General features: G+C 37.3%; 2 protein-coding genes across 3 annotated transcripts; one reads left to right on the top strand and one right to left on the bottom strand.

Moving 5' to 3' along the window:
• Positions 1-7,290: 7,290 nt before the first annotated feature.
• On the bottom strand, positions 7,291-18,952 carry LOC114748514 (uncharacterized). The gene is made up of 4 exons (XM_028936942.1): positions 17,924-18,952; positions 11,483-11,733; positions 10,725-10,817; positions 7,291-8,912 (listed from the first exon to the last, which is right to left on the bottom strand). Exons 1-4 carry the CDS (start codon positions 18,816-18,818, stop codon positions 7,431-7,433), a joined length of 2,721 nt encoding a protein of 906 aa, XP_028792775.1. The 5' UTR covers positions 18,819-18,952; the 3' UTR covers positions 7,291-7,430.
• A 2,627-nt stretch (positions 18,953-21,579) lies between these two features.
• On the top strand, positions 21,580-26,475 carry LOC114748421 (peroxisomal nicotinamide adenine dinucleotide carrier). 2 transcript variants are annotated; one of them, XM_028936808.1, is made up of 11 exons: positions 21,580-21,967; positions 22,042-22,119; positions 22,357-22,431; positions 22,887-23,017; positions 23,278-23,332; positions 23,816-23,926; positions 24,358-24,426; positions 24,512-24,598; positions 24,726-24,794; positions 25,721-25,775; positions 26,079-26,475. In XM_028936808.1, the coding sequence occupies exons 1-11, from the start codon at positions 21,887-21,889 to the stop codon at positions 26,270-26,272; spliced, it is 1,005 nt and encodes a 334-aa protein (XP_028792641.1). In that variant the 5' UTR covers positions 21,580-21,886; the 3' UTR covers positions 26,273-26,475. The 2 variants fall into 2 exon arrangements, with proteins under 2 accessions (XP_028792641.1, XP_028792640.1); XM_028936807.1 differs by having other exon boundaries at positions 21,583-21,967; positions 24,491-24,598.
• Positions 26,476-26,571: the final 96 nt, after the last annotated feature.

The raw sequence follows: 26,571 nt of genomic DNA, 5'->3' as shown, positions 1-26,571 counted from the left end.
TATTGTTGTAAATATTGTGTTGTGTGGATGTTCATAACTCCTTAGTCCTTTGGGATTCCTTCTCTGTTAATGGCATTATACCTTATAACTCCCAAATTGAAGGGTTTCAAGTATTGATTTCCTATAACCTCCAATTGTACAATTATGTTGCTTAATTCCTTTCTTTATGTACTTGTAACTCTTTAGGTTAGTCTTCAATATTGGGGTCTTATAAATAGGAGATGATGTACACACATTTGAGACAATGAAGTAAATGAGAACTCCCCCTTAATTTCTCCTATAATTTCCTCTTATTTTCTCCATCTCTCTCATCTCAATCTTTGTACTTTTCTCATTTTTCATAACACGTTATCAGCACGAGTTTGCTCTGAAGATTTGAGGTATGAGCCCTTTGTAAATTAATATATTCTTATAGTATATGATAATACTTTCTACTAACTTCTCCTTACCCAATTATTCTTTTTATCTTATTATCACATCTAATTTTAATTTTCTATATGTTTGCTATATATTATGTTGTTCTTTTATGTTATTTATTAATTTATTCTTTTTATACATTTTAATTCTATTATCTCCCTTTTGTGATATTGTGTTATTTATTTTATTTATTTTTCCATATGTTCTATTGTTTGTTTACATATATCTGTTTATATTATGTCATTTTATATCTATCGCAGTATTATATATATATATGATTATATAATGTTATTTATATTTGATTATGAATTTTAATTTATTTAGTTTATTTCATTACAATATTATTTAATTTCATTTTATTAAATGGCTAGAAGCTATATGTGATTAGATGATCAGAAGTCATATCACTTTTGCAGTTGTTCTTTTGTGAAAGAACACTATGGATACTTTTAAATGGAATGACAAGAAAAATCTATGGCACTTTGATGATTTGATAGTGACAAATATCAAAGCCCTGAAAGTTACATGGTGACAAGTATTGAAGCCCTGAAGGTTACACTGTGACAAGTATTGAAGCCCTGAAGGTTACATTGTGACAAGTATTGAAGCCCTGAAGGTTACACTGTGACAAGTATTGAAGCCCTGAAGGCTACATTGTGACAAGTATCAAAGCCCTGAAGGCTAATAGTTCAAACATCAAATGGCATAAAAGAGCTTTATTTGAAAGATTTTTACTATAGTCCTGAAGACTAATATTTGAATAAATTGATTATGTGCTGCTGAAAGTAAGGAACATGTCTATAAGAGTGATAAAGAGCATGCCCACATTGTACTGTTGGAATTAATAATTAAAGGGCAATAATATTTGATTTTAGCTATTAAACCATAATTGAGGAGATATTGATACCTCTATAGTAAAAAACAATTATGAGTAAATATCATAATATGACCAGAAGTTATATAGACAAATATATGTATCAATCTACTGAAATTAAATGTTAAAATTGGTTATGAAATCAAAAGATCAAGAGATATTATGAAAAATATGAAAATGTAGTTATAATGCCCAAGGTAATGTCTTATAGAGAAATATGTTCAAATTAGTCAAAGTTGAAAAATATAATCATTAGCCCACAAGACTATATCCAGAAGGTTACATAATATTTTTTTAAATTTCTTGTGATTGATTGGTAGAAATATATTATTATAAGTATTTGATATTAAGATATTGATAAACATTAAAAGTAGTTATTGGTCAATTTGAAATGTTAATTTATGGTGCCAATTTACTTGCATATTTATGAATATGAATTGTGAATATAATTTATTTTCATATCAATAGAATAGCCACACAAAAAAAAGGTCATATTATGATATTGGTACTTTATTGTGCTATTTGTGCACAAATTAAAGAGATGATATATTGTTCGTATTTTGTTTATTTATATGCTATTTGTATGATCTTAGTTTGAATGATTTATTGTGATTTATTGACAATAAATTTTATTGTGAGCATTTGAAATTGTTTTGAATTTAACTAAACAAGAAATTAGATGAGAAAGAAAGTTAAGTATTCATACAATGTGTATGTAATTTTTTAAAAGATATATTTTGAGTATTACAAATTAAATAAATAATATATATTAATGTTAAGAAGTTTTGACGATAAGTTCAATTTTACATTTTATTCTCAGAAAGTCTATTTTAAAAGATATTCTATATTTGTGTTCTTTTTAATTATATGAGTTTGTTTATGAGAACAAATTAAGCATGTGCAGATGATAATTATAGTTTAAAAAATTATGATTATTGGATTAATTCAAACATTATTTAATTCTTTAAGTTCATACATTTTGAAAAAGCATAAAAGAAAATTGTATATCTACAATTAAATTAGTTTTTACTGTGACATTTGAGAGAAAAAATCATATGTTTATGTCACATTTGAATTGAGAAAATGGAAATTTATTTAACTTTATGAGAAAATTTATTATAAATAGTTTATATTAATTTCGATTGGTTGGACAAAATCATCTTTGCAGTATGTGTAAATTCTATATATATTACAAGTTAAACTTATGATACTTATAACTATTTATTATTATTTATTACGATGTTATTAAGATGAATTTGTCTCCTTATTCTTCTCAAATTACTTAGTTCCTGAAGAACTAATACATATTTTTCTTTATGGGTAGATAAAGAATTAATGGTAAAAAAAGAAGATATGATTGAAAAGGCATTGGACAACTTGAGAAATTAGTATACCCTGTTATGATAAAATGATAGAGAATGATGCTATTGATAGGGGGACTAAAAGTGATGTTGTCATTAGAGGGAGTAAAGATCATGTTGTACTCTTTTCTTTAGCTAAGATTTTGTCCCACGGGGTTTTTCTGTTAAGGTTTTTTAACGAAGCAACTTCAATATATATTGTGTACTCTTTTTCCTTCACTAGGATTTTGTCCCACTGGGTTTTTCCTAGTAAGGTTTTAACGAGACACAATATTTGTTTATGAACATCCAAGAGGGAGTGTTGTAAATATTATGTTGTGTGGATGTTCATAACTCTTTAGCCCCTTGGGATTCCTTCTCATGGTTAATGGCATTATACCTTATAACTCCCAAATTGAAGGGTTTCAAGTATTGATTTCCTATAACCTCCAATTGAACAATTATGTTGCTTAATTCCTTTCTTTATGTACTTGTAACTCTTTAGGTTAGTCTTCAATATTGGGGTCCTATAAATAGGAGATGATGTACACACATTTGAGACAATGAAGTAAATGAGAACTCCCCCTTAATTTCTCCTCTAATTTCCTCTTATTTTCTCCATCTCCCTCATCTCAATCTTTATACTTTTCTCATTTTTCATAACAAGTATATGTTTATTGATATAAGGAAAATGTAAGCGGCTGTTTGAATTTCTGTTTTTTTTTATAATAGTTATCTTGATAGCTGAGATTTTGTTTTTGTCTTCTTCTTTTTTCGGTGAACATAGGGTGAACATTTTGGTAAACCCCAAGAACAGTCATGGTCTAAGGATGTCCGGGCTGAAAGTGCTGAGAGCCCCACTTAATGGCCCAAATGAAAAGGAAAACATTACAAGGGATTCGTACATCAACAGGTCACCCAGCTTCTAGCCCCTCAAAAAATAATAATAATAATAATTCCTGCTGCCTGGCCAGCATTGGAAGTTTGAAGCGCTGGCGGTTGGGTGTGATTAGTGTACGCCTCAGTCCTCACTGGTTCCTCAGCCAATGGTGCCCTCTGAAGACAAGGGTCCCAACCCAACATCTGGTCGACTCACTGCTTTTCCGCAACGAAGCTTGTCGTTTAAGCCTCAGAATGCAAAACTCCAGCAATTGTTATTTTGGGAAGGGTTTTTCTCCAAACAATCGCTAGTACTGTCCTGAATTCTTATTGCTCTTATTTCGGAGTGGGACCCTTGCCGAGGGATGCTCATGATACAAACCATCAGCCTATTACCAAATCTTAATGTTCCCTTCCAGCACATTGTTTAATTCCTGTCCTTCATTTGCAGTGAAAATTAACCAATGAAATGATGCTGCTCAAATACTTATCATCATCTCTCATCATAAATGTAACTGCCCTCCCCAGCTTGATCGACACGGTGGTGCACTCCATTGCATTCTGATTCTTGTCGATTTCTTTTCTGGAGGCACTAGCTAGCAGATATATACTCTTCCTCTGCTTACTACTATGATTAATGTCCTTCAGATATTTGAAGTATGATCGAATGGTTTCAGTTGGTGAACAAGTTTGAAAACAGCATCTTTAAAGTCATGGAATTAAGCAGCATGTTTAGTTGAATCGGATGGGTAATAAAGTCATGAGTTTTGGTGTTTTTCAGTAACGAGGAGCTTGATCACCATCAAGCTGAATGATTTTTTCCCTCTACAGTTAAGCTCGTGGAGGAATCAAGTTTACAAGACTTCCTGCCCTCCATAACAAGGGATTACACGAGTCTTTATTCCTATATCCTTTCAAAGTTTCATCAGACATAACTATCAAATTGTACATTTCCTTTTATATAGATAACGAAGCAGTTTAATGACGTGAGATCAGCTCAGATGGTAAGCCTTTGTGAGAATAGTATAGTAATTAAACAATTATCCGTAGTAGTGTAATTGAAGAGAAATAAATATATAATATTATTTTGTGTACGTGCTGTTAGTTTTTCATCTTCATGTGTATACTCGTATTTTTATTTGGCTGAAATGCAGAATGGAAAGTGATTCAATATGGACGAGGAAAGCACATGGGATGAGCCTTGCTTCAGACGAGGATAGAAAATGGCCGGAATCGGAAGCCTGCGGACTTGAGAAACAGAATTCAGACAAACAACGATCGAAAAAATAAAAAAAGGGAGGGCATAGATATATTTGAATAATTGGGGAGGCGGAGGGTGGGCGGTGAAAGGCACATGAATTGAAAATAAATGGCACGCTTGGCCGTCATCTAATATCCCTATGTGCGTTGAACTCAACTCGCTGGGTTCATTGCACCTGGGGACCATGTTTGGAGAGGATGAGATGCCCAAATGAATATTGCACAGATTGAGTTGAGGAGCGTGGTAGCGAAATTAGAGGCATTCTATGGAATGGATATGGGCTCAGCCTCTGCATATATATTTGTCACTTGCTCAGCCACTGTAGCTGCTCAGTTTGGACTTTTCTTCTAATCATGGCGCACCCTCTTATGTGTTGACCCCTGCGCCATCCCCCCATCCAATTGTGTTATGGTTTCTTTCTTTCACTGTACTCTATGAAGTTTGTTTTTTTTTTTTTTTGGTCGATAGTATATAGGAACATGAGGTATGACGTAGTTTATTAGGCTGAAGTAAGTCTGAATTTTAATTTCCTGAGGGTAATTAAAGTCTGATTATATTTAAGTAAGGGCTTGTCGCCGGCGCCACTAAGCAGGAGTTTAGTGGATTTGTTGGTGTGGGTGCGATGCAACAGTATTTGTGCCTCGTGGTGGGGTTGAAGCCATGAGTGCCCTTCGCCCTTCATTGTTGCCTTTCTGGTGAATAGATCAGGGTCAACGAAATTTATTACTTTATAATAAATATAAAAACTAGTTAATTAATTTGAGTGAATTTAAAAAGTTTGTTAGATTAGTTATTTATAATAAATAGATATTTTTTTCAAATACTTCTGCTAATCATATGTATTAATTATAACTACAATTTAATAAAATTTTTAACATATATAGCTACCACAAGAGTATAAATTTTTTTTAAAAAATGGATAAATATAAGAAAAAAATAAATTAAAATCAAATCAAAAATAAAACTAACTTTTATTTATTAAGTACTGAAAGTGATATTTTTGTTTCTTATCCCGTCGATTGTCAACTTTTGCATCAAATTTGGAATCCTGCAGCGAAGTACACCTGAATTTCCAATGTGTTGCATAACATGAACCTGGTTCTGACATGATGTTCCCCTCCCGTGGCCAGCGGCGTGGATTCAAAACCGACTTTCTCAAGTCATCTCACAATGATTCATTAGGAACCCAAGTGCCCAAAAAAGCCAAAAAAAATGTTAATATAATTTTTATTCTCTTAAATTTATTCTTATTTTAATTTTATGATCTTAAATTTTAATTTGTAAGTTTTATTTTTTCAAGAGACAAAATAATCTATATTTTATTAAATTATAGAGACAAATATTTAAGAAAAGAAAGAGCGGAAGCTCATAAGGCGAATTTACTGAAAGTGGATGAATGGATTAGACCATAGGAGCATGGAGGATTTGATCCTCCGCCTCGACTATTTGTTGCCGCTGTGCTGCAGATCCTGTACTGTGGGTTACTTGCCATAGCAAATACATCAACACAGAGAAATAATTTGCCATGCAAATGGGCTGCTTCATTACATTTTGCTCGCAACTTCAGCGCGTCCAAGTCCTCAAATTTTTCTAGTAATCAACACTCTGGCCTCAAGGCAGAGAAAAAACATCTTTTATCCTATTTATATTTTTTTTAAAAAATATTTATTAAATAGGGTTAAAGTTGTTAAATTTTATATGTAATTAATAAAGTTTTTTTTAAATTTCAATAAAACATGTTGCAAGTCACTTGTAAAGAGGATGAAAGGAGTGTGTATTGTCCTACATGGAATGCACAAAATATGAACAATAAGTTGCAATGTTTATAATAATATTTTGATTGACGATGATTGGGCCTTTTCTTCCTTAATATCAATGTTTAACATAAAATATAAGAATAGTAATTAATTACACTTGAAGGAAAAATGACAATACATATCCGTAGTAATTTTAATTTAAAATTTTAAAAACTCAAAAGGTATTTGTGTTAGATTTTCTGAAAAAATTATGAAGGGCCACATTATTTTCTTGCGGAACGTGTAATCCAATTTGCTGGATATCAAGACACAGGATAGAGGAAAAGAAGATCAAAGCATCAGACAATGAAACGATTCAGAGCAAAGGCGGTTACTGATGTCTCCCCGAAACGGAGGCACTGTGTCATTAAGGCAGGGCATATGTAAGATGTAAGGGCCAGGTGGTGGAGTGGTCAAACTGTCCAAGCGGAGCAATTTGCACGTGTTACTATAAACTCAGATCATGTATCATGGGGGCGCGGCTTTCTTCACAAATCATTCCCGCTCTCTTCGTCTGGGACTCAGCCACCAGTCCACCACCACACTTTGAAATCCTCTTTGCCGCCAAAAACAAGTTGTGCCCACTGAATGAACAGTATCAAATTATCAATCCCAGCACGATGCGCAACCAATCCAACGATAACGAATTACGCTTTGAATTACCAGAGAAACGAGAGACAGAGAGCAGAGCCACTGAACGCCTAGTTAATCAATAAATAAATATATTCAATAATCATAACCACAACACTTATTAGTTATTATTTTCAGGCCAAAAACAAAAACACTGATCAGTTATTTCATTCATACACTGGCCAAAAATTAAATTGAAAATACAATATTCTCGTGAAGCAGGGGCAGCCCCTTCAAACAGCATGTAACTGCAAGCACGACGCGTATCGCATGAACTCTGAGTCCGACTCCAATCCCGCCATGGTTTCGGGGGCCAACACCACCTCCAAATCGACGCTCCCCCTGCCCCCTCTGCCTGGAAAAGCCGAGATCTTCCCGTCGAACTTATTGGCCCCACCGCTTCGAACCGCCACCGGCCTGCCCCACCCGAAATCATTGTCGTACATTGGGAATCTCGGCGAGCTCCCCATGGTGATGGATGCACCGTCCGGATTCCCCAGCGGGAAGCACCTCGGGTTCCTCTCCCACTCCTCTACGAGCCGTCTCACCGTAGCGTCGTCGTGCGCCCTCACGTTCTTGTTCAGTTGCTCCGCGCACCACCGCAAATCCCTCAACACCACGTCGCCTGCCGACGCGTACGTCGGTATGCTCTGAATCGCATTCCCGAAGTAGTACTGATCCAATTTAGGTTCTAGCCTGTGCCGACAGTTAACCGCCATTCTGAATGTCGTCGTTTTCGACGCTGGCAACTTCCTGGCGCTCGTTACCGCCCGCCAGAGCAGTGCGCAAAGCGACTGAAACGACGATATCTCCACCGTTTCAGCGTCCGCACTTTTGACCCTGTTCTCGGGCCTGAACGTTACTATCCTGTTCTCCTTCTGGTAAGGATCGTTGCTCTGCTTCCCCATCAACTCTGCGGCGCTGGTGACGTCACCGTTTTCGTTGCCTGTCCATCTCCTGCTATTCGTTCTGGCTTTCAGCTTTTGGATTGCCTCGCGGCTAAAGCTGAAAATTCGCTCCCGCAGCGGCCCGTCGGCTTTGAAGGTGACCTTCGGCCCGCCTTCTGGGAAATGGAGCACCGCTTTCGAGATGAGAACGGACTCCCGACGGAAGTCCGCCACCTTGGAAATATTGTTGACTCCTCTGAAGACTTCGGCGAAAGTATTGAAGAAATTCCAGAAGGAGGTCCCGTCTGTAACGGCGTGGTTGACGGAACAGCCGATGAAAACACCGTCTGCCAGCTCGGTGACCTGAACGGCCAAAATCGGGCTGAAATGACCACTGTAACTAACTTTCCTGTCAAAAGTGAAGAATTGCCTGAAGGATTCGGGGACATCGGGTGGAGCCAGGAGGTCGCGGGTGAAGAATCCGGTGGCAGTGGCGTGAAGGAAATCGACGCCGGCATCGTTGCAGGTGATGTAGACGTAGCCAACGGAATCGGTCCTGAAGCGGCCTGCCAGGGGAGGAAAGAAGGAGAGAGTGCGAGAGAGAGCGGACTTGAGGAGAGGGATGAAAGGATGAAAAGGGAGGAGATGGGGAGGAAGGGTGAAGAGGCAGCCCTTCTGGATGTAGTGGCAGGAGAGCATGGGAAGGTCGGAGACGGAGAGCTTGAGGTCTCCGAGGGTGGACTTGCGATCAGGGAAAACGGTGCATTTGGAAACCAGGGCGGGTGTAGAAGAAGGCATGTTGTCAAGTTTCAAACTCTTATGCAGGAATCAGGAATTCGGAACCGGAACCGGAACCGGGATTGGAATTGGAATGGTGGTCTGGTGTCTCTTCCGCACTCAGTCCGTCGCTGGGGAGCAATAGGCCAGTGAGGACTGAAGGGCGGAGTTGGGAGGGAAAGGCGGGAGTGTTGGGGTATTTATGAGCTGGGGAGCAAGCCCTCGGTTCATGCACCCCGGCGATGCGGAGGTGGCTTTTTATTTTCTATTTTTTTTTAAAAGGAACAGTCCGGTGATTTCATCATCATCAATTTTGCATTGTTTATATTAGCCCAGGCCACATCAGGCCGGAATAAAAAATTATATTCCATAATATTACTTACATCAAAGCAGATTTAAAACAAATTACTATTAGAAGCTCGCACCTCCATTCAGAATTTAAAATGGTTAGTAGTTCTGTGTGTTGTACCAGAATATTTTTCTATTGGTCAGAGCTGAGCGTTATTATATAAGACCTCCACAACAAAAATTAATTAGCCAACATAATAAGTTATTATAATTAATCATGACGGAGAGAATACTATATTCTGTTCCAAGTCTGACTTTGGTACTGTAGGAAGGAGGGCGTAAAATTAAAATCTTGCGGTGCAATAACGCGACGAAATAAATAAAAAGAAAGGGAGGGAGGGGAATAATTAAATTAAATAAACAAGAAATAACTAGAAATAAAGTTTGGTATGTCCGATGTGCTCTTCTCGTCATTTTGGTAATTGATGAATGAGTGTTTTTGTTGTTAGCGAGCCGTGGAATTAGTATCCGAGAGGAGTAAGGCAGGCGAAACACGGGACCGAGTACATCGTGTTAAATGTACTGTGGAAGATGGCGGATTGAGCGTTTTAGTTTTAATAAGCGGAATAATTAATAAAGAAGCAGGCGTGGTCGCTGAATGTATTAGTTGAATTTTTGTAACTTAGAAGAATGGGGTAAGAGTAGGATGATGCGTATGTGATTGTAGGACACGTCAGGCATGACAAACTGAATTGAATACGTGCACGTGATTGGAAGGGGATGGAGAGAAAAGGGACGAAACGGTAATTTATAAAATGGAGAGCGAGCATGCATATGTAATTGAAGTATAGGGGGAAGACAGGATCAATGCTAAATGTGATCGAGGAGGGTAGAGATCAGACTTCAGAGAAGAGTGAGAGAGGCCGTGAATATATGAAATCTGATAGTACCCTTCTGATCCTTAATATAAGACCCATTTAACTAATTTGATTAGATTAAAGAAGTTAGGTAAGTTAGTTAATTATAAAAAATGTGACACGTTTTTCCTAAAATACCATAATCATCTTTCTTAATACTACACTTGATTATGGTGAGGGAGTATCTATAGGGTAATTTAGAGAAAATTGATAAATATGAGAAATGGGTCTTATATTTAGGATCAAAACCAACTCAAGAATTGGATCCTATATTAAGAACCAGAGAAGTAACATATAATACTCTACAAAGGAGCTGGCCAGATGGATATGGGGAGTGATACGAGCAAGCGGGATTTGGAGGGGACCACGTGGGAGCGGACCTTCATAGCCTGGAATTGCAAACCCAGAGAGATCTCCCTCTCCCTCTGCTGGATACGACTATAGGTGAAGAGGCAGCAGCGAGGAAGATGCGCGCATCTATCTATATATATATTTTATATAACGCAATTTGGAGATTCCTAAGGATCTCTTGGATTTTTCCTTAAAATCTCCGCAGTATCCCAGCTCAATCCATTCATCTTTTTCTACAATATCAATCACACGGTACAAATCCCATCCTATATTCGATCTATCGGTCAACACTGCTGTCGCTTCTTACTGGCTTCCCACATACGCCCACATCGCTCTTCTCTCCGGCCCTCTTCAAACCGGGCATGCACGTACCCTTTGCAACCGCTGCTTCAGGCCCCGGCTAACGAAACAATACATCGAGAGGCATGAGCCATGCAAATCAAATTATCCATGATCCATAATTATAACTATTACGAGTAGTTCATGAAGAATATGTACAGCGAACGAAAGATGAGATGATGAAGAAATTAAAGCGCCGACATTTCACGTTCTGGAATTGGGCTGTCATCGGAATCGCTGAGGGGGTCCGCCCCTCAGAATCTTAACGGCTCAGCTAATCATGAACTGTCCCAATAATAACTAAATCCAATACCATTCCATTAAGGCTAGTCGGGGGTGAGAATACCTTATTATATTCACGTAACATATGTTCTCCTTCTGGCGGTTTTCATTATACTAACTAAAACTATAATATAATATAATAATAATATTCAGGGCGGAACTCGGCACTGCATTATCTATTTGAAAATGGAGGGGTCGGTTGGTACTCAAGAATCTCCCTCAACCGCCATCCCTCTGATTTGTCGGTTTGTGTCAGAATCTCTAATAAATGATTGATGATTAATGAAGCCAATACGATTAGCGTAATCCGGTTTTGCTGTTTTTAAAAAATAGTTTGACTAATGAAGAAGCAAGTCACTTGATATTCATTTAAACCCCAAAAAGAAGAGGCTGGCTCTCTGGAGCAGAGGTGTCGTATCATAATATTGCCACTCTAGACAGTACTGGCATCCTCACGGCCTCGGAATGCGCCACGTGTTTCACAGAAGGGCCACCCAGGAGAGAAGTTCTCAACATCCCCACTCCCACACCCAAGGCTTCGCTGGCTCGTGTGCTGTACCTTACTGTTCGCCACGTGTGTGGTGTTTTGTCACTGTGGTGTTCTTGAATAGTGAATACGAACCCTTTCCTTTCCTTTCCTTTTGGCATGGGCGGAGGCAGTTCCAAGACCTTCAAGCGCAGCGCTGAGTTGAGTGCTGTGTTTGGGACAGTATTAACTGAGGCTTCAATCCATCCATATTAACTGGCATGTGATGACTTTGCATGTCTCATCATCTATATTTATTCTGATTTATTTAATGTATGCAATGGCTCAATAAACTGAACTAAAGTAATCTGGCCATAAATATCAATAAAATAATTAGGATTCTGTTCATCAGCATTATTAAAATTACTTATAAATATGTTTTATGTAAACTGAGATAAAATTTTTCTCACATATTTACCTCTTATTCAGTAAATTATAATTAAAAAACTATATATAAGTTATTCCAAATGGATATGAAATGAGCTAGCAAATCTCTGCATCGGGTGTGAGGAATAAATGAGGATATATGTGGAAGTGGGGAGGGGGCAACATATAAAGGAACAGTGAATGTCATCGGCAAGAAGGGGAGCAGCCGATGAGTCAATAATGCATGCACCCTCTCATGTCACATTAACTTAATCTCACCGCCTCAGGCCTCCGCCACAGCTGCCTCCTGTTAATGTCAACTTGCGAGTATGACCCCATACGTCAAACCAGTTGACCCCTCAAATAAATATTCCTTTTTTATTTTATTCCTTAACTCCTCTTCTTTCATGCTTCCTGATATATTTGTTAATTTAGGCATGCATAATACTCCTTCAATATTAAATATAAGGCTCGTTTCTTAGTTATTACAAAGTGAATCTTATGTTTAAGATTGAAGGAGTATTATTATCAAAGGCTGCATCACTGTAGACGACATTTGCGGCATGTATTGCCATTTCATTTTGGATTTAAGTGTACATACGTAGTTAACTCCCTTGTTGTCTGGCTGAAATTGGAATGCAGGTTTTTTAATTAAGCACGGATATCCCACTACTATTAAAAGCCTGTTAAGCAAAAATTGAAATGGTAATTTAGTGATGAAGATGGAGGGAGAGGATAGATGCATGTCGTTGAATATTTTAGTGGCAACAAGCTAAATGCGATGCATGCACTCTCTCTACGTCATTTCTGTTGCGGAATATTAAAAGGCTTAGCTCAGTGTTTTTTAATTAATTAATCAGCTAATGCTAACGCCATCCTGCATTGTTCCATGTCATCTAGAGCCATCTGGCAATCAACACAAAGTCATATAGAAATCCCATGTGAACAGCCTTAGCCACCCCTCCGTTCATCCATTCTATACGTTTCTCCTCCCTTTCTTGAGATTACCAATTAATAATATGATAATAAATTCGTCACTGCAGGCAATGATCATATTTCAAGCACTCCAGTCCAATCAAATATAAACAGTCTTCCTTGGACGGTGAGGTCATGCCCAAATAATCGAGCCATTCGTTCATTTTACTTTATATATTAATCGGCAATATGATTAATATGTTAAATTTTTTTTTTCAACTTCCTTAATTTGCCCTTATTTAATTATTATTTTTTAGGGTTGTGTCAATCATACACAAGGGTATGTATAATTGACAAAACTAATGGTTAATCCCGACTTTAATTTTTAAAGTGAGACACGCATATAGAGAGAGAATTATAGAAATGATTTTTTCCTTAAAAAAAAAAAAGGTGACGGGTGCAAATAATTAAATAAGGAGATGGAGGGAGTGTTATTTAACTTAATCGTCTAATCCATGTTCAATACTTCAATATGTTTGGTGGGGGATAGAAATATAAATAAAAGTGGCGCGGAAGATAACAAAAGGATATGCAGTACAGCACTAGTAAGTTGTGACAAGCAGATTATCAAGATTTTTATTCTTTTCTTTTTCAAAAGAATCATAAGTTCATAACCATCCGTCATGAGTCTAAGAAGAGTTTCGGTGCCGATTAGGATGAAATAAACCTCCCAATTTAAAAGAATATTTAAAAATAAATAAAAAACGGTTTACTAACGGAATCATCACATATCAAGAGAGAATGAAGATCCTGAACATATATAACCCGCACCCGCATGATTATCAACTAAACCATCTCTTAAACAGCAAGAAGTTATATACAGCCCCAGTGTTTTTTCGATCCCCCCAGTCAAGAACCAGACTGAAATAAAACAAGAAAACTAACAGATCCCTAAAGCTGGCGCTAAATCTACGAGTAAACAGATTCGCTTATTAAATCAACACAGCACTCTCTATCGAGGGACGAATGATTTTTTATCCGTATAATTTTAGTCAGCTTTTAAATTGGTCCCTGTGATTTGATTTGAACTTTTCCAAATCACTCCCCTAGTTTTCTTACTTTTTAAGAGCTAGGATTAATTCCTATGAGCAGGGCGGGGTTTAGAATTAATCTTCACAAATTCAAGCCACGTGGGAGCCTAAACGCATAGAATTTATGATTTCTTCTCTCTGTTTTTTTTTTTTTAAATAACAGAATTTTAGGTGAGATTGGGCCCAACCCAAATTTATAGCGGGACGCTTGCTCTAGCTCCTCCTAGATGATACTACCCCCGGTTTTAATTATAAAAGCTACTTGACTAATTTGAGGAGATTAAAAAAATAAATTAAGTTAGTTATTTATAATAAATAGGTATCGTATTTTCTAAAATATCCTTACTAATCAAGTTTATTGGCCATAACTACCATTATTAGATGGACTATCTTGAGAAAAAATGCATAAATATGAGAGACAAAGTGGATTTGGGGTCTTATAATTAATATCAAAATAAAAGTCAAGCGATGTCTTATATTAAGGACCGGAGGTAATATTATGTAAGGAACTCTTAAAATTGTATGGATAAAACTTATGAGTTCTAATGTTGCAAAATTGTCAGGATGAACTTTCAATGTTGAAGCGGATAAAATTACCAGGAATATAATATAAAATTTATAAATCATAGAGCTAATTTGAAATTCAGAGAGTCTATGAGAGGATTAGAAGATTAATTTTCTTATTTTCTAGCTTATTAGTTTCAAAGAGCGAGAACACACAGCCTAACAGGTAACGGGAAGGAAAAAAGAAAAAACCATGAGTGTGCCCGAAAGAATGAGCTGGCCGGGTTAAATTAATGAATTAGGCATGCGAGAAAAGTTGATAATTTATTCAGGCTCAAATCTCAACATAATGCGCTGGTACTCAGGTTGGCGTATATTAATAGGAGGATGCAGGGGATGGATAACGTTAATCACTTGGAAATTACAAACGAACACCTTTGTCAAAATGGTGATGGATATGAGAGATTATAGAGGTGTTTGGCTATTGTCAAAAACACTTTCTAAAAACACTTTTCAGTAAAACGAGGCAAACTCCTTTACATATTTGCTTTGCAAATTGTAAAAACACGTTTAAAATTATGATTTGGTTTATATCCAAACACTCTCTATATATCGGATTGTCGGTGATGGTAGTGAAAGCCCCCGCATCTTCACTCAACTTTGGAAAAATCTCAATTTAAAATCCCAAATCAAGAATTGTTATAAAAATATATGGTAATTTACTTTTTAAATGTAGTAAACTGTTATTAAAATATAGTAGATAAGATTGACTTAATGTTTATTGATTTTCTCAAATTTATTCAACGTGGGATTTTCTATATGAATCCAAATCCATTCATCCTTGAACATTACAGGCATGGGTGTGGTTAAGGGTACAAAGAAATTAAACACGCGCGTTATGGGCATAGCGGAAAGAAGGTTTTTCTTTTTTTTTTTTCTCCCTCCCCGTTTAAACTAAACATGTGATTGTGTGATGATCCGACATAACAAACGTTGAGCCGTTGATGATAGAAGCTGGTCACTATTAGTCGGATGAAGTTTGGTTTTAAGGCAAAGCTCCTGATTTTGAAAATATAATATTTATATTTACAGATCCCTATTACAGGTCTTATCCATAAAAAAATAAAAACTTTTTAACTTGAATAAATTTTAAAATACATATTTATTATGAAATATTTTATTTTTTATATCTGGACTCTCTGTTTTACTCCTCACCTGCTTTTTCAGATGGGCCGGGGTGGGGAGGAACGAAGATCCGCCTCTTCTGACAAAGTAAACAGCCCATGTTGCGTGGGCTAGGATTGAGAGTTTTGTGTTAAGAATGAACAAAGCATTAACGTCAATCAAAATGGAACTCTGCCCTGTCCGACCCAAGTCAGGGCCGCAAATGAGAGGCGGGACAAATTACGAACGTCCAACGTGTTTTCTAATTGACATTAAATAACGGTCCTTATATTAAGACTTATTTAACTAATTTGATTAGATTAAGAAAATTAGATAAGTTAGATAATTATAAGAAATATGATTTTTTTTAAAAATACCATAATCATCTTTCTTAATATCTTCTCTTCCTCTTCTACTTGATTATAGTTGATGGAGTATCTATAGAGTAATTTAGAAAAAATTGATAAATATAAAAAATGGATCTTATATTTAGGATCAAAACTAACTCAACAATTGGATTTTATATTAAAGACCGGAAGAGTACCTCGCAAGAATACAATTGTCACTGCAAATGACACCATTACAATAACACTAATCAAATGGCGTTACGCTAATCTAGTGGTGGAATTCATGATTCAAAAACACTCATTTAGTTGGACAATTTGTTCTTCTATTCCAAGTTTTATCGGGAACGTGTTTAAATTGGTCTGGACACGTTGGATATTTACCCACATCATTCACGCTCAGATCCCAGCAACTCCTGTTGGACCAGAAAGTAAGTACCAATTTTACCAGTATATCCGGAACCAAACCAGCACCTGAGTCAGGAGAATAACTTGTTCTACGTCTATTAATACGATAGGAACTGTACCAAACCAATCACAGCTGGACTAATCAAATTATAATTTTAAATTTAAATGGGAAAATATCACAATAAATGGTCATCGAGTAATGAGCAGTTTCTACCGATTATGACTTTTTTAAAAAATTGTTTTTATCAAATTACATGTTACAGGTTATCAGCTAATAGCTGGTATTCTGTAAATAATAATAATTAAAAGGCTGTTTCCAAAGGACTCTTGAGTAGTTTCGAAATCATTGTAAATCAGAATAAGGCCCATGCCTTTCCACCGTTCACGTCAATCCAGCCGATCTTATTATCCTGCTCGATCAACATTGTGTTTTTTCCCCCACCCAAAGCTATTGCCAACAGATATGAAGGATAAATAAATCCTCTTTTTCAATATTACAAGTGACATATATCACATATGTAAACTAAGGCATACAAGTCATTCTGCAGGCACTATTCATAATTGGTATTCTTCCAAAGTTCTCCTCCATATTTTCAAACACCGCCTTAATATGCGTCCCAATGAAATTATTAATCACATGCTACTAAATTCTGATTCAAAAAAACCAATTTTATGACGATCTGGCCGCGCATATATTAAACATCGCATAGAGAAAGTTGTTGTCCCAAGTTTATGGATATCCTCAACAAGGGCAAATGCATGTCAAACAAAGAAATTTTGAATCCTACAATACATCATTAAATTCAGAGGAGGGCGCCAACACTAAATAGCAGGTTCTTTTGCTGTGTTCATTGGCAACAATATCATGGAACTTACCAAAAGAATTCCATATTACACATTTCTATCATTTATATATGCAACTTTTGGCAGTAATTAGTCAAAAAATAGCAAGTCACAGCACAAGTCATCACAGGATTTCATCATAAACTGCAAATTGTGGCCTTAATTGCAACTTTCAGCGGCCTATCTACAACATAAGAGTGAGTGTTGCCCAACCCGAACGGTCTATAATTAGTCAAAAGAAATCAGGTCTTAACATAATGCATCATAGGAGCTTTCCCAAATCATTGCTTCCAATAAAGTGTGTTTTGCAGCTATTGATCTATACTGGTTTCTGTTAAGCAGCTGAAGATCTTATCAGGCAGACAAATACTTGAACAGTAGGCTCAAATAATTATTGCAACTAGAAATTCTTAGGAACAAAGACTCGGAATTTGGAACTATCAACCCATGCATCAATCCTCTTCCATCCTAACAACATAAACTGATAAGCAATCTCAACAGCCAAAGACTAATAAGCAAACCAGCTTTATTTCTTTATAGAGAACTGCATAAACTTAGGGAGGTTATCATAGGATAAACTGTTAATTACTTCACTGGGCCGCAAACAGCGCACCACAGATGCGTAAATACTACTCGGAGACGAAATATATACATGCATACTGGAATAATAGAGAATTGACCTTCAAAGTTCAAACCTTGGCAAAATAGCCACTAAAAAATCAGAAGTCTCGATAACGATAATCGCTATAATCATCCCGGGTAGCCATGTCATTTTCAACCTTTTCGGCAACCTTTTCCTCTTCATATTTCAGACCCTCCCCAAGAGCAAGCCCACCCAAAGAACCAGCAACAGCGCCCACTGCAAGCCCCGCACCCATACCCATTTTCCCACTCTTCGGCTTGTGATCATACGACGAATAATCAAGCGGAGCTGACGGCCCGCTAGGCCCACCATAATTCACCGGACGATCAAAGAAAGGCCTTGGCGGGGGCGGCGGAGGAGGAGCGCTGGAGTAATATCCAGGATAGTACCCAGAGTACGCATCCGGGTACGAGCTGTAAGAAGAGTACGGTGGAGGAGACGGCGAAGGTGAGTATCCCCTGAAATCGCGAGCAGAAGGCGGAGGAATCGGATTTGTCGGTATATAGCATACCAATGGAGGGCTAGGGTTTGCGTAGTCTATGGTTGGGGGCAGAGGACGTCCAAGAAGACCGAGCTTCAGATGGATCTTACCCTGAGGGCGACCGGAGGGGCGCGTGAGAGTGAACTTCCGGAGCCGGGTTGAATCTTCCAGGTCGTCGACGTCCTTGAGTGAGAGACGGAGTGTGCCGACTAAGGGCTTGGGCGTTTCTGAGGGTTTAGAATGGAAAATCTCAAGGGTGAGGAAGGAATCTTGGAGAGAGTGGGCGAGAGGGAGAGTGAAGCGTTCGTTCCAGACAGGGCAGGTAGAACCCGAGTCATCGGATTTGGTGGCGAGACGACGGTCCGGGTCGACCCAGAAGACAACATAGGGCTTGAGATCCCCGTTTTTCCAGTTGACGTTCTTGAGATGCTTGGCTGAGACGATGGTGAGGTCGAGATCCAAGGGCTTCGATGGCGGGGGGCGAGGAGACGCCATGGGCTCTATCTTTTGCGCCGACGTGCGGAAGCAGAGGATGGTGAACGTCCACGATACGGAGGAGGAGGAAACTGGAATTTTGTTCTCCCTACGCGGTTTCGTTTCGTTTCTGCTTTGTGAAGCCGCCTACAAAAAGCCAAGTGCTTTTTGTTTACTCCCTTCTCGTCATCAGCTGGTCAGCTCGATGGTTTTTGGCACCCTTGAATCCACGAATTAGAATTTTGAGGCCCAAACAATTCCATTAGAATTTTATCTTGGGCCCATATTTAGTGGCCCCAGACTCGAGAATTTTTATTTGGATAGAAGACAAAATTTATATAACATAATGAAATGAGTATATAAAGAGGTTGGTCAGTCATATTAAGTCAATTTAAGTAAAGCGTAAATAAACCAATAAAATAGAAAACCCACCCAAAACATATGCAACGTGAAAATAACAGACGAAGTAATAACTAACAAAACAAAAAACTACAAGTATAAAAACATAAAAAACATTGAAGTAACACTTTCTATCATTGGGACCTCACAATCAAAGCAATAAGAAAGATTCTAGTTCGAGTACGAGCCGCGACTCATACTGGCTAAGATACTACTATCCATGATACTTTAAAATCCCAATAACCATAAACATCTTTTATACTAATTACTATACGGAATCAAGAGCTGAAGCTCGAACGTAGATACCTCGTAGGGCATTAAAGAAGTCCCTAGCAGGATGCACTGGAGAGCAAAGATTTGGCATGAAAGCCAAAGCAAAGACATGCCAATAAACATCTCATATGCCGTTCAAGAATTTGTAGGAAACTTGAGAGCTTTCATGCTTTTGTTTGTTTTGAAAGTCTAAGGGGGCAGACTCCAATCCTTTTCTGCCTGTTGGCCGAGGTCTGGGGAGTTATACTCTGTTTCTGAGAAAGCGGGTAACTGCTAAGGGAAACTTACCCGTATAAGAATGAGGAACAAGGAAAGAAGTGGCGCTTCCGAGTGAAGCATCACTCTGCGCGTTTTATAAAAACAGCGTCAGAACATAAACATTGGCCACGTCGTTTTGTTTTGGTGGTACGTTGCTCATATTTTAGGGGGAGATAATGATGATCCATCCACATGTTTTATCAGCAGAGAGCGAGCCATGTTTAGAAGACGAGCATCTTCCAAGCTCAAAGCACCTTCACGTTAAATTCCTCAAATTTTACTGTTTAGATTAATTTATTTCAAGTGATGTTGAATTATATTCTAAAATTTTGTATGCAATCAATTTCATCTCAAATTAAATAAAAAGCATTTTGTTAAGCAATCGCAAAGGTTTCGCTAAGACTTTCACCCACCTTAATTGGGATAAAACTTCTATCAAAATACTCTAATCGCATTCGAAACCCTTTAATCTGGTGGCTTGTCTGGTCAAAAAAAAAAAAAAATCTGGTGGCTTGATTATTAGAACCCGATAAAGGTCCGCAAAATCTGCGTATCAATATTCAATGCAACGAGGCTGCCTCGGGGACCCGGGGAATGGATTGCATATAAGGGATAGCGAAGACACGAACTCGGCTGATCCAAACATCAGTATTATTAAACAACAAAAATAAAGAAGAACACGCGTCACAAGGAAAAAAAGAATCACGGGACAGCCCCGCAGGCGAATGATTATACTCCCTTTTAAATTTATTATAAACTAATTGATGAATAATAAATAATAAGTTAAAAACAATAAATACGCTAAAAATAGAGTTTTGTTTTTAAACATGTCTATATAATAATTAAGAAAAAAAGATGAAATAATTGTAGAAAAACATGATAAGATGGAAATAATTAAGGACAACATTAAAAAATACATTAAATGTTAAGACAAATTTAAATCATAGTCCATAAAATGGAATATACCCCTTCTTAAGGTTAAAATTTATAAATAGGACCGAAAGGAGTAATTATCAAAAAAATATTTGATAATTTTTTTTGGGTTTACTTCCAAATCTCCCGAATTTATCTATATTGTTTTTGTTCAACAATTTTCTTTTAAACTGGCAAAATAATTATTTCAGTAAGTTGTTTTTATTTCAGTTCAAATTCTTTAAAGAATTTTGCAATCTCTCGCGCTGAAATATAATACTAAATATATTTTTTTATTTCAAACTATGATTTTATATCTCCAAATGCAAAAAGATTTCATTTTTGGAAAACTATGGTTTCATGTGGAGACCGTGGTTTTCAATTTAAAAGTGATATTGTAAAAAAAAAAAAAAGTGTTTGAATGATTTTTCCGCAATTGAAGAAGTGCCCAAACACTTCCTAAAATATAAATTGTATCTTAATAAAAGAGTCAATCTTATTAATTATAAACATAATGCATAATTTTTTCTCATTTGTTTCTTATGTCATACCAATTCTAATATTAATTATAAGACTTTATTTGTGTTAAAAAAAGAAAGTATGTAATTTGGAATTTTATGACGTGTTAATATGCCGGGTTTTTTTCCCCATAAACAGCCCTGTAATAAATTTTAAATTATTCTATGCAAACACGCGTAAATAATCGGTACAGGGGGGGGGGGGAACCATAATAAGTTTATAGAAGAAAATTGAACACATTCACCCACGTGTCTTCCCTCGTTGTCACCACTCGCCCCTCCTCTCCTCTTCCGCTTCCAGCCTCCTGCGTTAGCGGGAGGAAGATGAGGACATGACAGTGGCCATAATTTGAATGCCGCTTCCAAATGGCCGCCAACGTATCAAGGTAGGTCCGCCAGTGACGGGAGGATAGCAGTAGCATATTCTCGCCCGTGAAGGGTAAAATGGTCCATACGGATGCAGCCTTAACAGCATTAACGTCATTTCCTTCTCCCCAGCGCAACTACTTCCCCCAAGCTGCCACCCGCATTAAGGTCGTGGACTTTTCAAGTAAAAGCCTACACTAAAATTGCTCCGGACAAGTGCTCCGTCAGGAACGTCTCATTTCCTCCCATCTCACCGGAGCTAGTACTAGATCTTCTCTTCCCCCTCTATCATATCCTCAAGGCCTTACTCTGCATTGCTTCCCTGAGAAATCAAGATTTTCCATTTTTCCCTGCAAAATAATCATGTCGGACGCTTTGATCAATGGGCTCGCCGGAGCTGGAGGAGGGATCATTGCCCAGCTCATCACATATCCTCTCCAAACTGTATGGCTTCAATATTTTCCTTTCACTTTTTTTATGTTAACAATTTATTCTGATTTTCCTGAGCTGATCTACAGGTAAACACTCGTCAACAAACCGAGCGTGACCCGAAGAAAGATCAGAGGAATCTTGGAACTCTTGAGGAAATGTGCCAGGTCTCTGCCTTTACAATTGTTTAGCCGTATTGATAGTCTGCTTTCCTATATCGAAGCAAAGGGCAAAAAAAAAAAAAAAACTAATCTCACCGTCAAGTCTCTGATTAAACGGGGAAAAAAGATACGATCCCAGTGATTCTGTGTCTTGTATTGTAGCTAAACCGTGTTCAAATAATTGTAGTCAAAGTGCTTTCATAATTCGTGGTCAAGTAATCGTGTTTCTTGGGGGAAATGTAGGTGGTAAAGCACGAGGGGTGGGAGCGGTTGTACGGAGGATTGATGCCGTCGCTTGTGGGCACAGCTGCGTCTCAGGTCTGTGCAACTTGATGCTCTTTTAAAGGGGTTGTTCTTTACAAGTGGCTAGTGCCCAAGAAAAAAAGGGGGTTGTGGGGTGCAAAGAAAATAAGGACAAAAAGCAAGAACCTTTCCAGCCTTCAGACCTTGGAGTTTGGACAATTTATGGATGTCTAATTAGCTCAAATCTATTCATGCTATAAATAATGTTTGCTTCTGACTTGGTTTGGTACTGAAGACATTCGAGAGAAAAAAAACAATAAACTTGTTATGTGATGTATTATCAGAAGTAAATCTTAACCTAATGATAGGATTCTTTGTTTAATGTTGCATGATCTGTAATGGTAGTCTTTTCTTTTTAAATGAACAAGAGTTCTTATCAGCCAAATCCTGAGCAACGTATTTTATAGCAAGCTGTTTAACCTTTTCATTTGATTTCAATTCCAAATTTACTAACAATGTTTATAGTACAGGGTGTTTACTACTACTTCTATCAAGTATTCAGGAGCAAGGCTGAAGCAGCTGCTCTAGAACAGAAAAAGATTGGCATTGGTGATGGATCAGTTGGGATGTTACCCTCACTACTTGTCGCTGCTTTATCAGGGTAATATACCTTGTCTGTACAGAGCCTATGGTTGCGGCAGTTTCTTGTGCTGCAAATTTTAAAGCTTGGTTAAAGTAGTGGCCTTCACTGGTTACAACAATTTTGTTGTTTATAGCTGTAGAGTTTCAAGTCCTCTCACATTTGGCCTTGTAAATATGCGACTGGTCTTCCTATAATCATTGGCTACAAATGAAGTTGTTAAAACTGTTGATTATGCAAGTGTGGCGTGACTCAATCTGCTTGAGAAACCCTGTTTGCAGGTGTGTTAATGTGCTGTTGACAAATCCCATATGGGTGGTTGTTACACGGATGCAGGTAAATGGCTTGTTTATGTTTCTTACCCGCTCCAAAAAGTCACCCACGCCCCTTTATCATGTTTCTGACTAATTCTGTGATTTAGACAAGCTGATATCGATTCAATTTGTGGGAAAGACTATGCTTCTTCTCATTTGGTTTCAGATTTTATCTATTTAAAAAATATTACAAAGTTTAAAACCTTCTTTCACAGATACTGTTTTTTCAAAGAATTTCGTGAATCATCTGCTAAATGATCTCTTAAATAACAAATATAAAGTTGGAAGGGAGAGGTTTATGGATTTGATAGCTAGTTTGGGGCTTCCTTTTGGAGAATATTTTTTCACAGTTATAATCTACTGTTTCAGTTTTCCAAGGAATTTGAGAAAAGCTGTGGAATATAAACATAATTTCTCTCTGCTTTTCGCTGGCCTGGTTCACCAGGCATGTCTTATAGTCTGTTCTCTACTATTTCTAATGTTCAAAATTGTTTTCACTGTGCAGACTCATAGAAAAGAGTTGGAGAGAACCATGCCTGGTCATGACTCGTCTGTAGCCACAGAACAAGCAATTATTTCTGCAGCTGAACCTCCTCCTTATGGAACTAGTCATGTGGTAGGTAAAATCTATTTTTAACAGTAGCTCCCTACGGTTTTGGACTTCTAAATCTGTGCTTGCTTGGTCGCCCTTCTTGCAATTTAGACGGCACATGGTAATTATGCTTCTTAGGCTATCATTCACCTGTGAGAAAATGTTTTGTAAACTAAGTATAGTGTTTCGATTAATATGCTGAGCATCTTGACCATCTGGTCCATCCTATTTGGAAGAGATAATATGTAAATACTCCAATAAATTACTGGTAATTTTGATGAGTCATGTTCCTTTTTTTGTCAATTATACGGAATTTTATTAGGTCCGCTCTCCTTGTTCCTGAGTGACTCTTACTTCATGCATTTGGGACTGATCACTGATTAACATTGTGAGCTTAAAACCTGAACAGATATTTTTACTTGTTAAGTAATACAAATAAAAACATATAATTACAGATTCAAGAAGTGTATGGTGAAGCTGGAGTCTGGGGTTTCTGGAAAGGTGTATTACCAACATTGATCATGGTACGTTTAAGTGAATCCTTCTCGTGCTAATGGAGTAATACTGATTGGATGTCACTGATCTCAGGTTAGCAATCCTTCTATACAGTTCATGCTGTATGAAGCCATGTTGTCACGGTTAAAAAGAAGACGTGCTTTGAGTAAGAAGAGTAGTGATGGGGTTACTGCTTTAGAGGTATAGTCTTATATCACTTCCCTGCGTAGCTACACCTTTTTTTCTGGTTTATTATTCACACTTATATTCTTCAACATGTTGAATTGTTGATTTAATTGTCACTGCGGATGAACTAAATTGTCACTAGATATTCCTTCTTGGGGCTTTGGCTAAGCTTGGAGCTACTGTTGTAACCTATCCTCTTCTAGTTGTGAAGGTATATCATACTAACTTATTCAAGATGTTTTCAGTTGGCTAAGTGAGAATCTTTCGTTTAGCAGGATAAAAAAGAATGAGCAACTTGAAATTGTATTTGTTAAATTTCAGATATGGAGGATTATGGTATTATAGAATATAAATCACCACAAACCATGTAAATTTTCCATGGCAGGTGATTCTTGTCAAACAGTGACATCTCATGTAAATTAAACAACAGAAACCTTTTCTTATGCCATTGTGCTCCAACAATTTCCCATTTTTTAGATGACTTCCTTGAATGTCCTTCTTCACCTTCCTTCATCTTTGATCCTAAGGCTAAAGACCATCTGCGCAACTCTCTTCCTGGTGCTTTTGTCAGGGTTCGTTGCGCATTTTTGAGCCGTATAAACTGATTTTATTTTATATCATTTCCCCTTTGTTGAGAGTCATGCCAACTTTTCCTCGTATGTAGTTATTACAGATCTTATCTTTTTTTTGTATTACTACACTTCTATCTCAACATTTTCATTTTTGCTGCCCTAATTTTTTTGGTTTTCTTGCCCCCTTAATGTCCAATGTTCATTATTATATGTTAAGGAGCATTGATCAATTTGTACATTCAAATCACCCGTACTCTATCTGCAAAACATATGGACCACAAAATGCTAGCAAATGCCATATTGTTGGCTTTCAGTAATTTCTTGGACATACGTGTCATTTTACACAGTTCATAACTCACTTCTTATCTTTTACACAATGTTACTGCGGTTGATGTTGCACTATCATTTATCAAATATGTCCCGTCTGAAAAAATTCTACTGTCATATTCTTATGTATCATCTTCATGTCAATTCTTTGCAAGAAGAATGGAATGGGAAAATGGGAAAATGATTTGTGCTCCAAATGCTGTTCTGGTCTTCTTACTTGTTATGTTTGCTATTGTAGGCTAGGCTTCAAGCAAGGCAGGTCAAGACTGATGACAAGAGGCACCATTATAAAGGTTTAAGTTACAGTGATAATCATATCTTACCTGTGAATGATGGTCATAATTCAATTGCTGTAGGCTCAGTCTACCCCTCCGCCTTAATCATCAAAGAGGTTATTGAGTTTGCTTTGCTGAAGCGAACATGTGGCACGTTGGTTTTGTTCAATTTGATGATTAATGCAATCTCCCCAACTCACGTGCGCGCGCACACAACCACTTAAAAACTATTTCATGAAAATTTAGCCTCAAATCCTAATGTTTTGTTTGCATTTACTCTTTGGTTGAATTCCTTTCTGAAGTTGCATTCTTGAAATCCAGGAACATGGGATGCCATTATAAAGATGATCCGCTATGAAGGGTTTTATGGATTTTACAACGGTATGAGTACTAAAATTGTACAGAGTGTGCTGGCTGCCGCTGTTTTGTTCATGGTGAAGGAAGAGCTTGTGAGGGGGGCTCGTTTCTTGCTTGCTAAGGATGCTGTTAACACTGCGAAGGCAAAGCCTCTATGAAAGGAGATTACTAACAAATGATTCTTTTTCCAGATTGAGATTCCACGAACCATCTTCAACTGGAAGATTCATTCGCATAGTAGGAAATAGATCATATGGCCATAGAAAATTTGTACCTTCAAAAAAAACGATATTTTAGAAAGAATATCACCACGGATCCTTATTCCTTGCTATTTTCGTCAGATTCATATTTTGAGTTGCTGGAATCATTGAGTTGTTGAGTCCTTCTGCAGATTTCTGAGTTCAGACTCTACCCCTGATGTAGGAAAATGGGCCAGTCCACCCTTGGTGGATTGAGC

This window comes from Neltuma alba, unplaced genomic scaffold, assembly GCF_004799145.2.
Source record: "Neltuma alba isolate B1F8T4 unplaced genomic scaffold, ASM479914v2 tig00005722_pilon, whole genome shotgun sequence".
NCBI classification, from domain to species: Eukaryota; Viridiplantae; Streptophyta; class Magnoliopsida; order Fabales; family Fabaceae; genus Neltuma; species Neltuma alba.
Note: the sequence above shows the minus strand (reverse complement) of the source record. Positions and strands in the feature narration are given on the sequence as shown.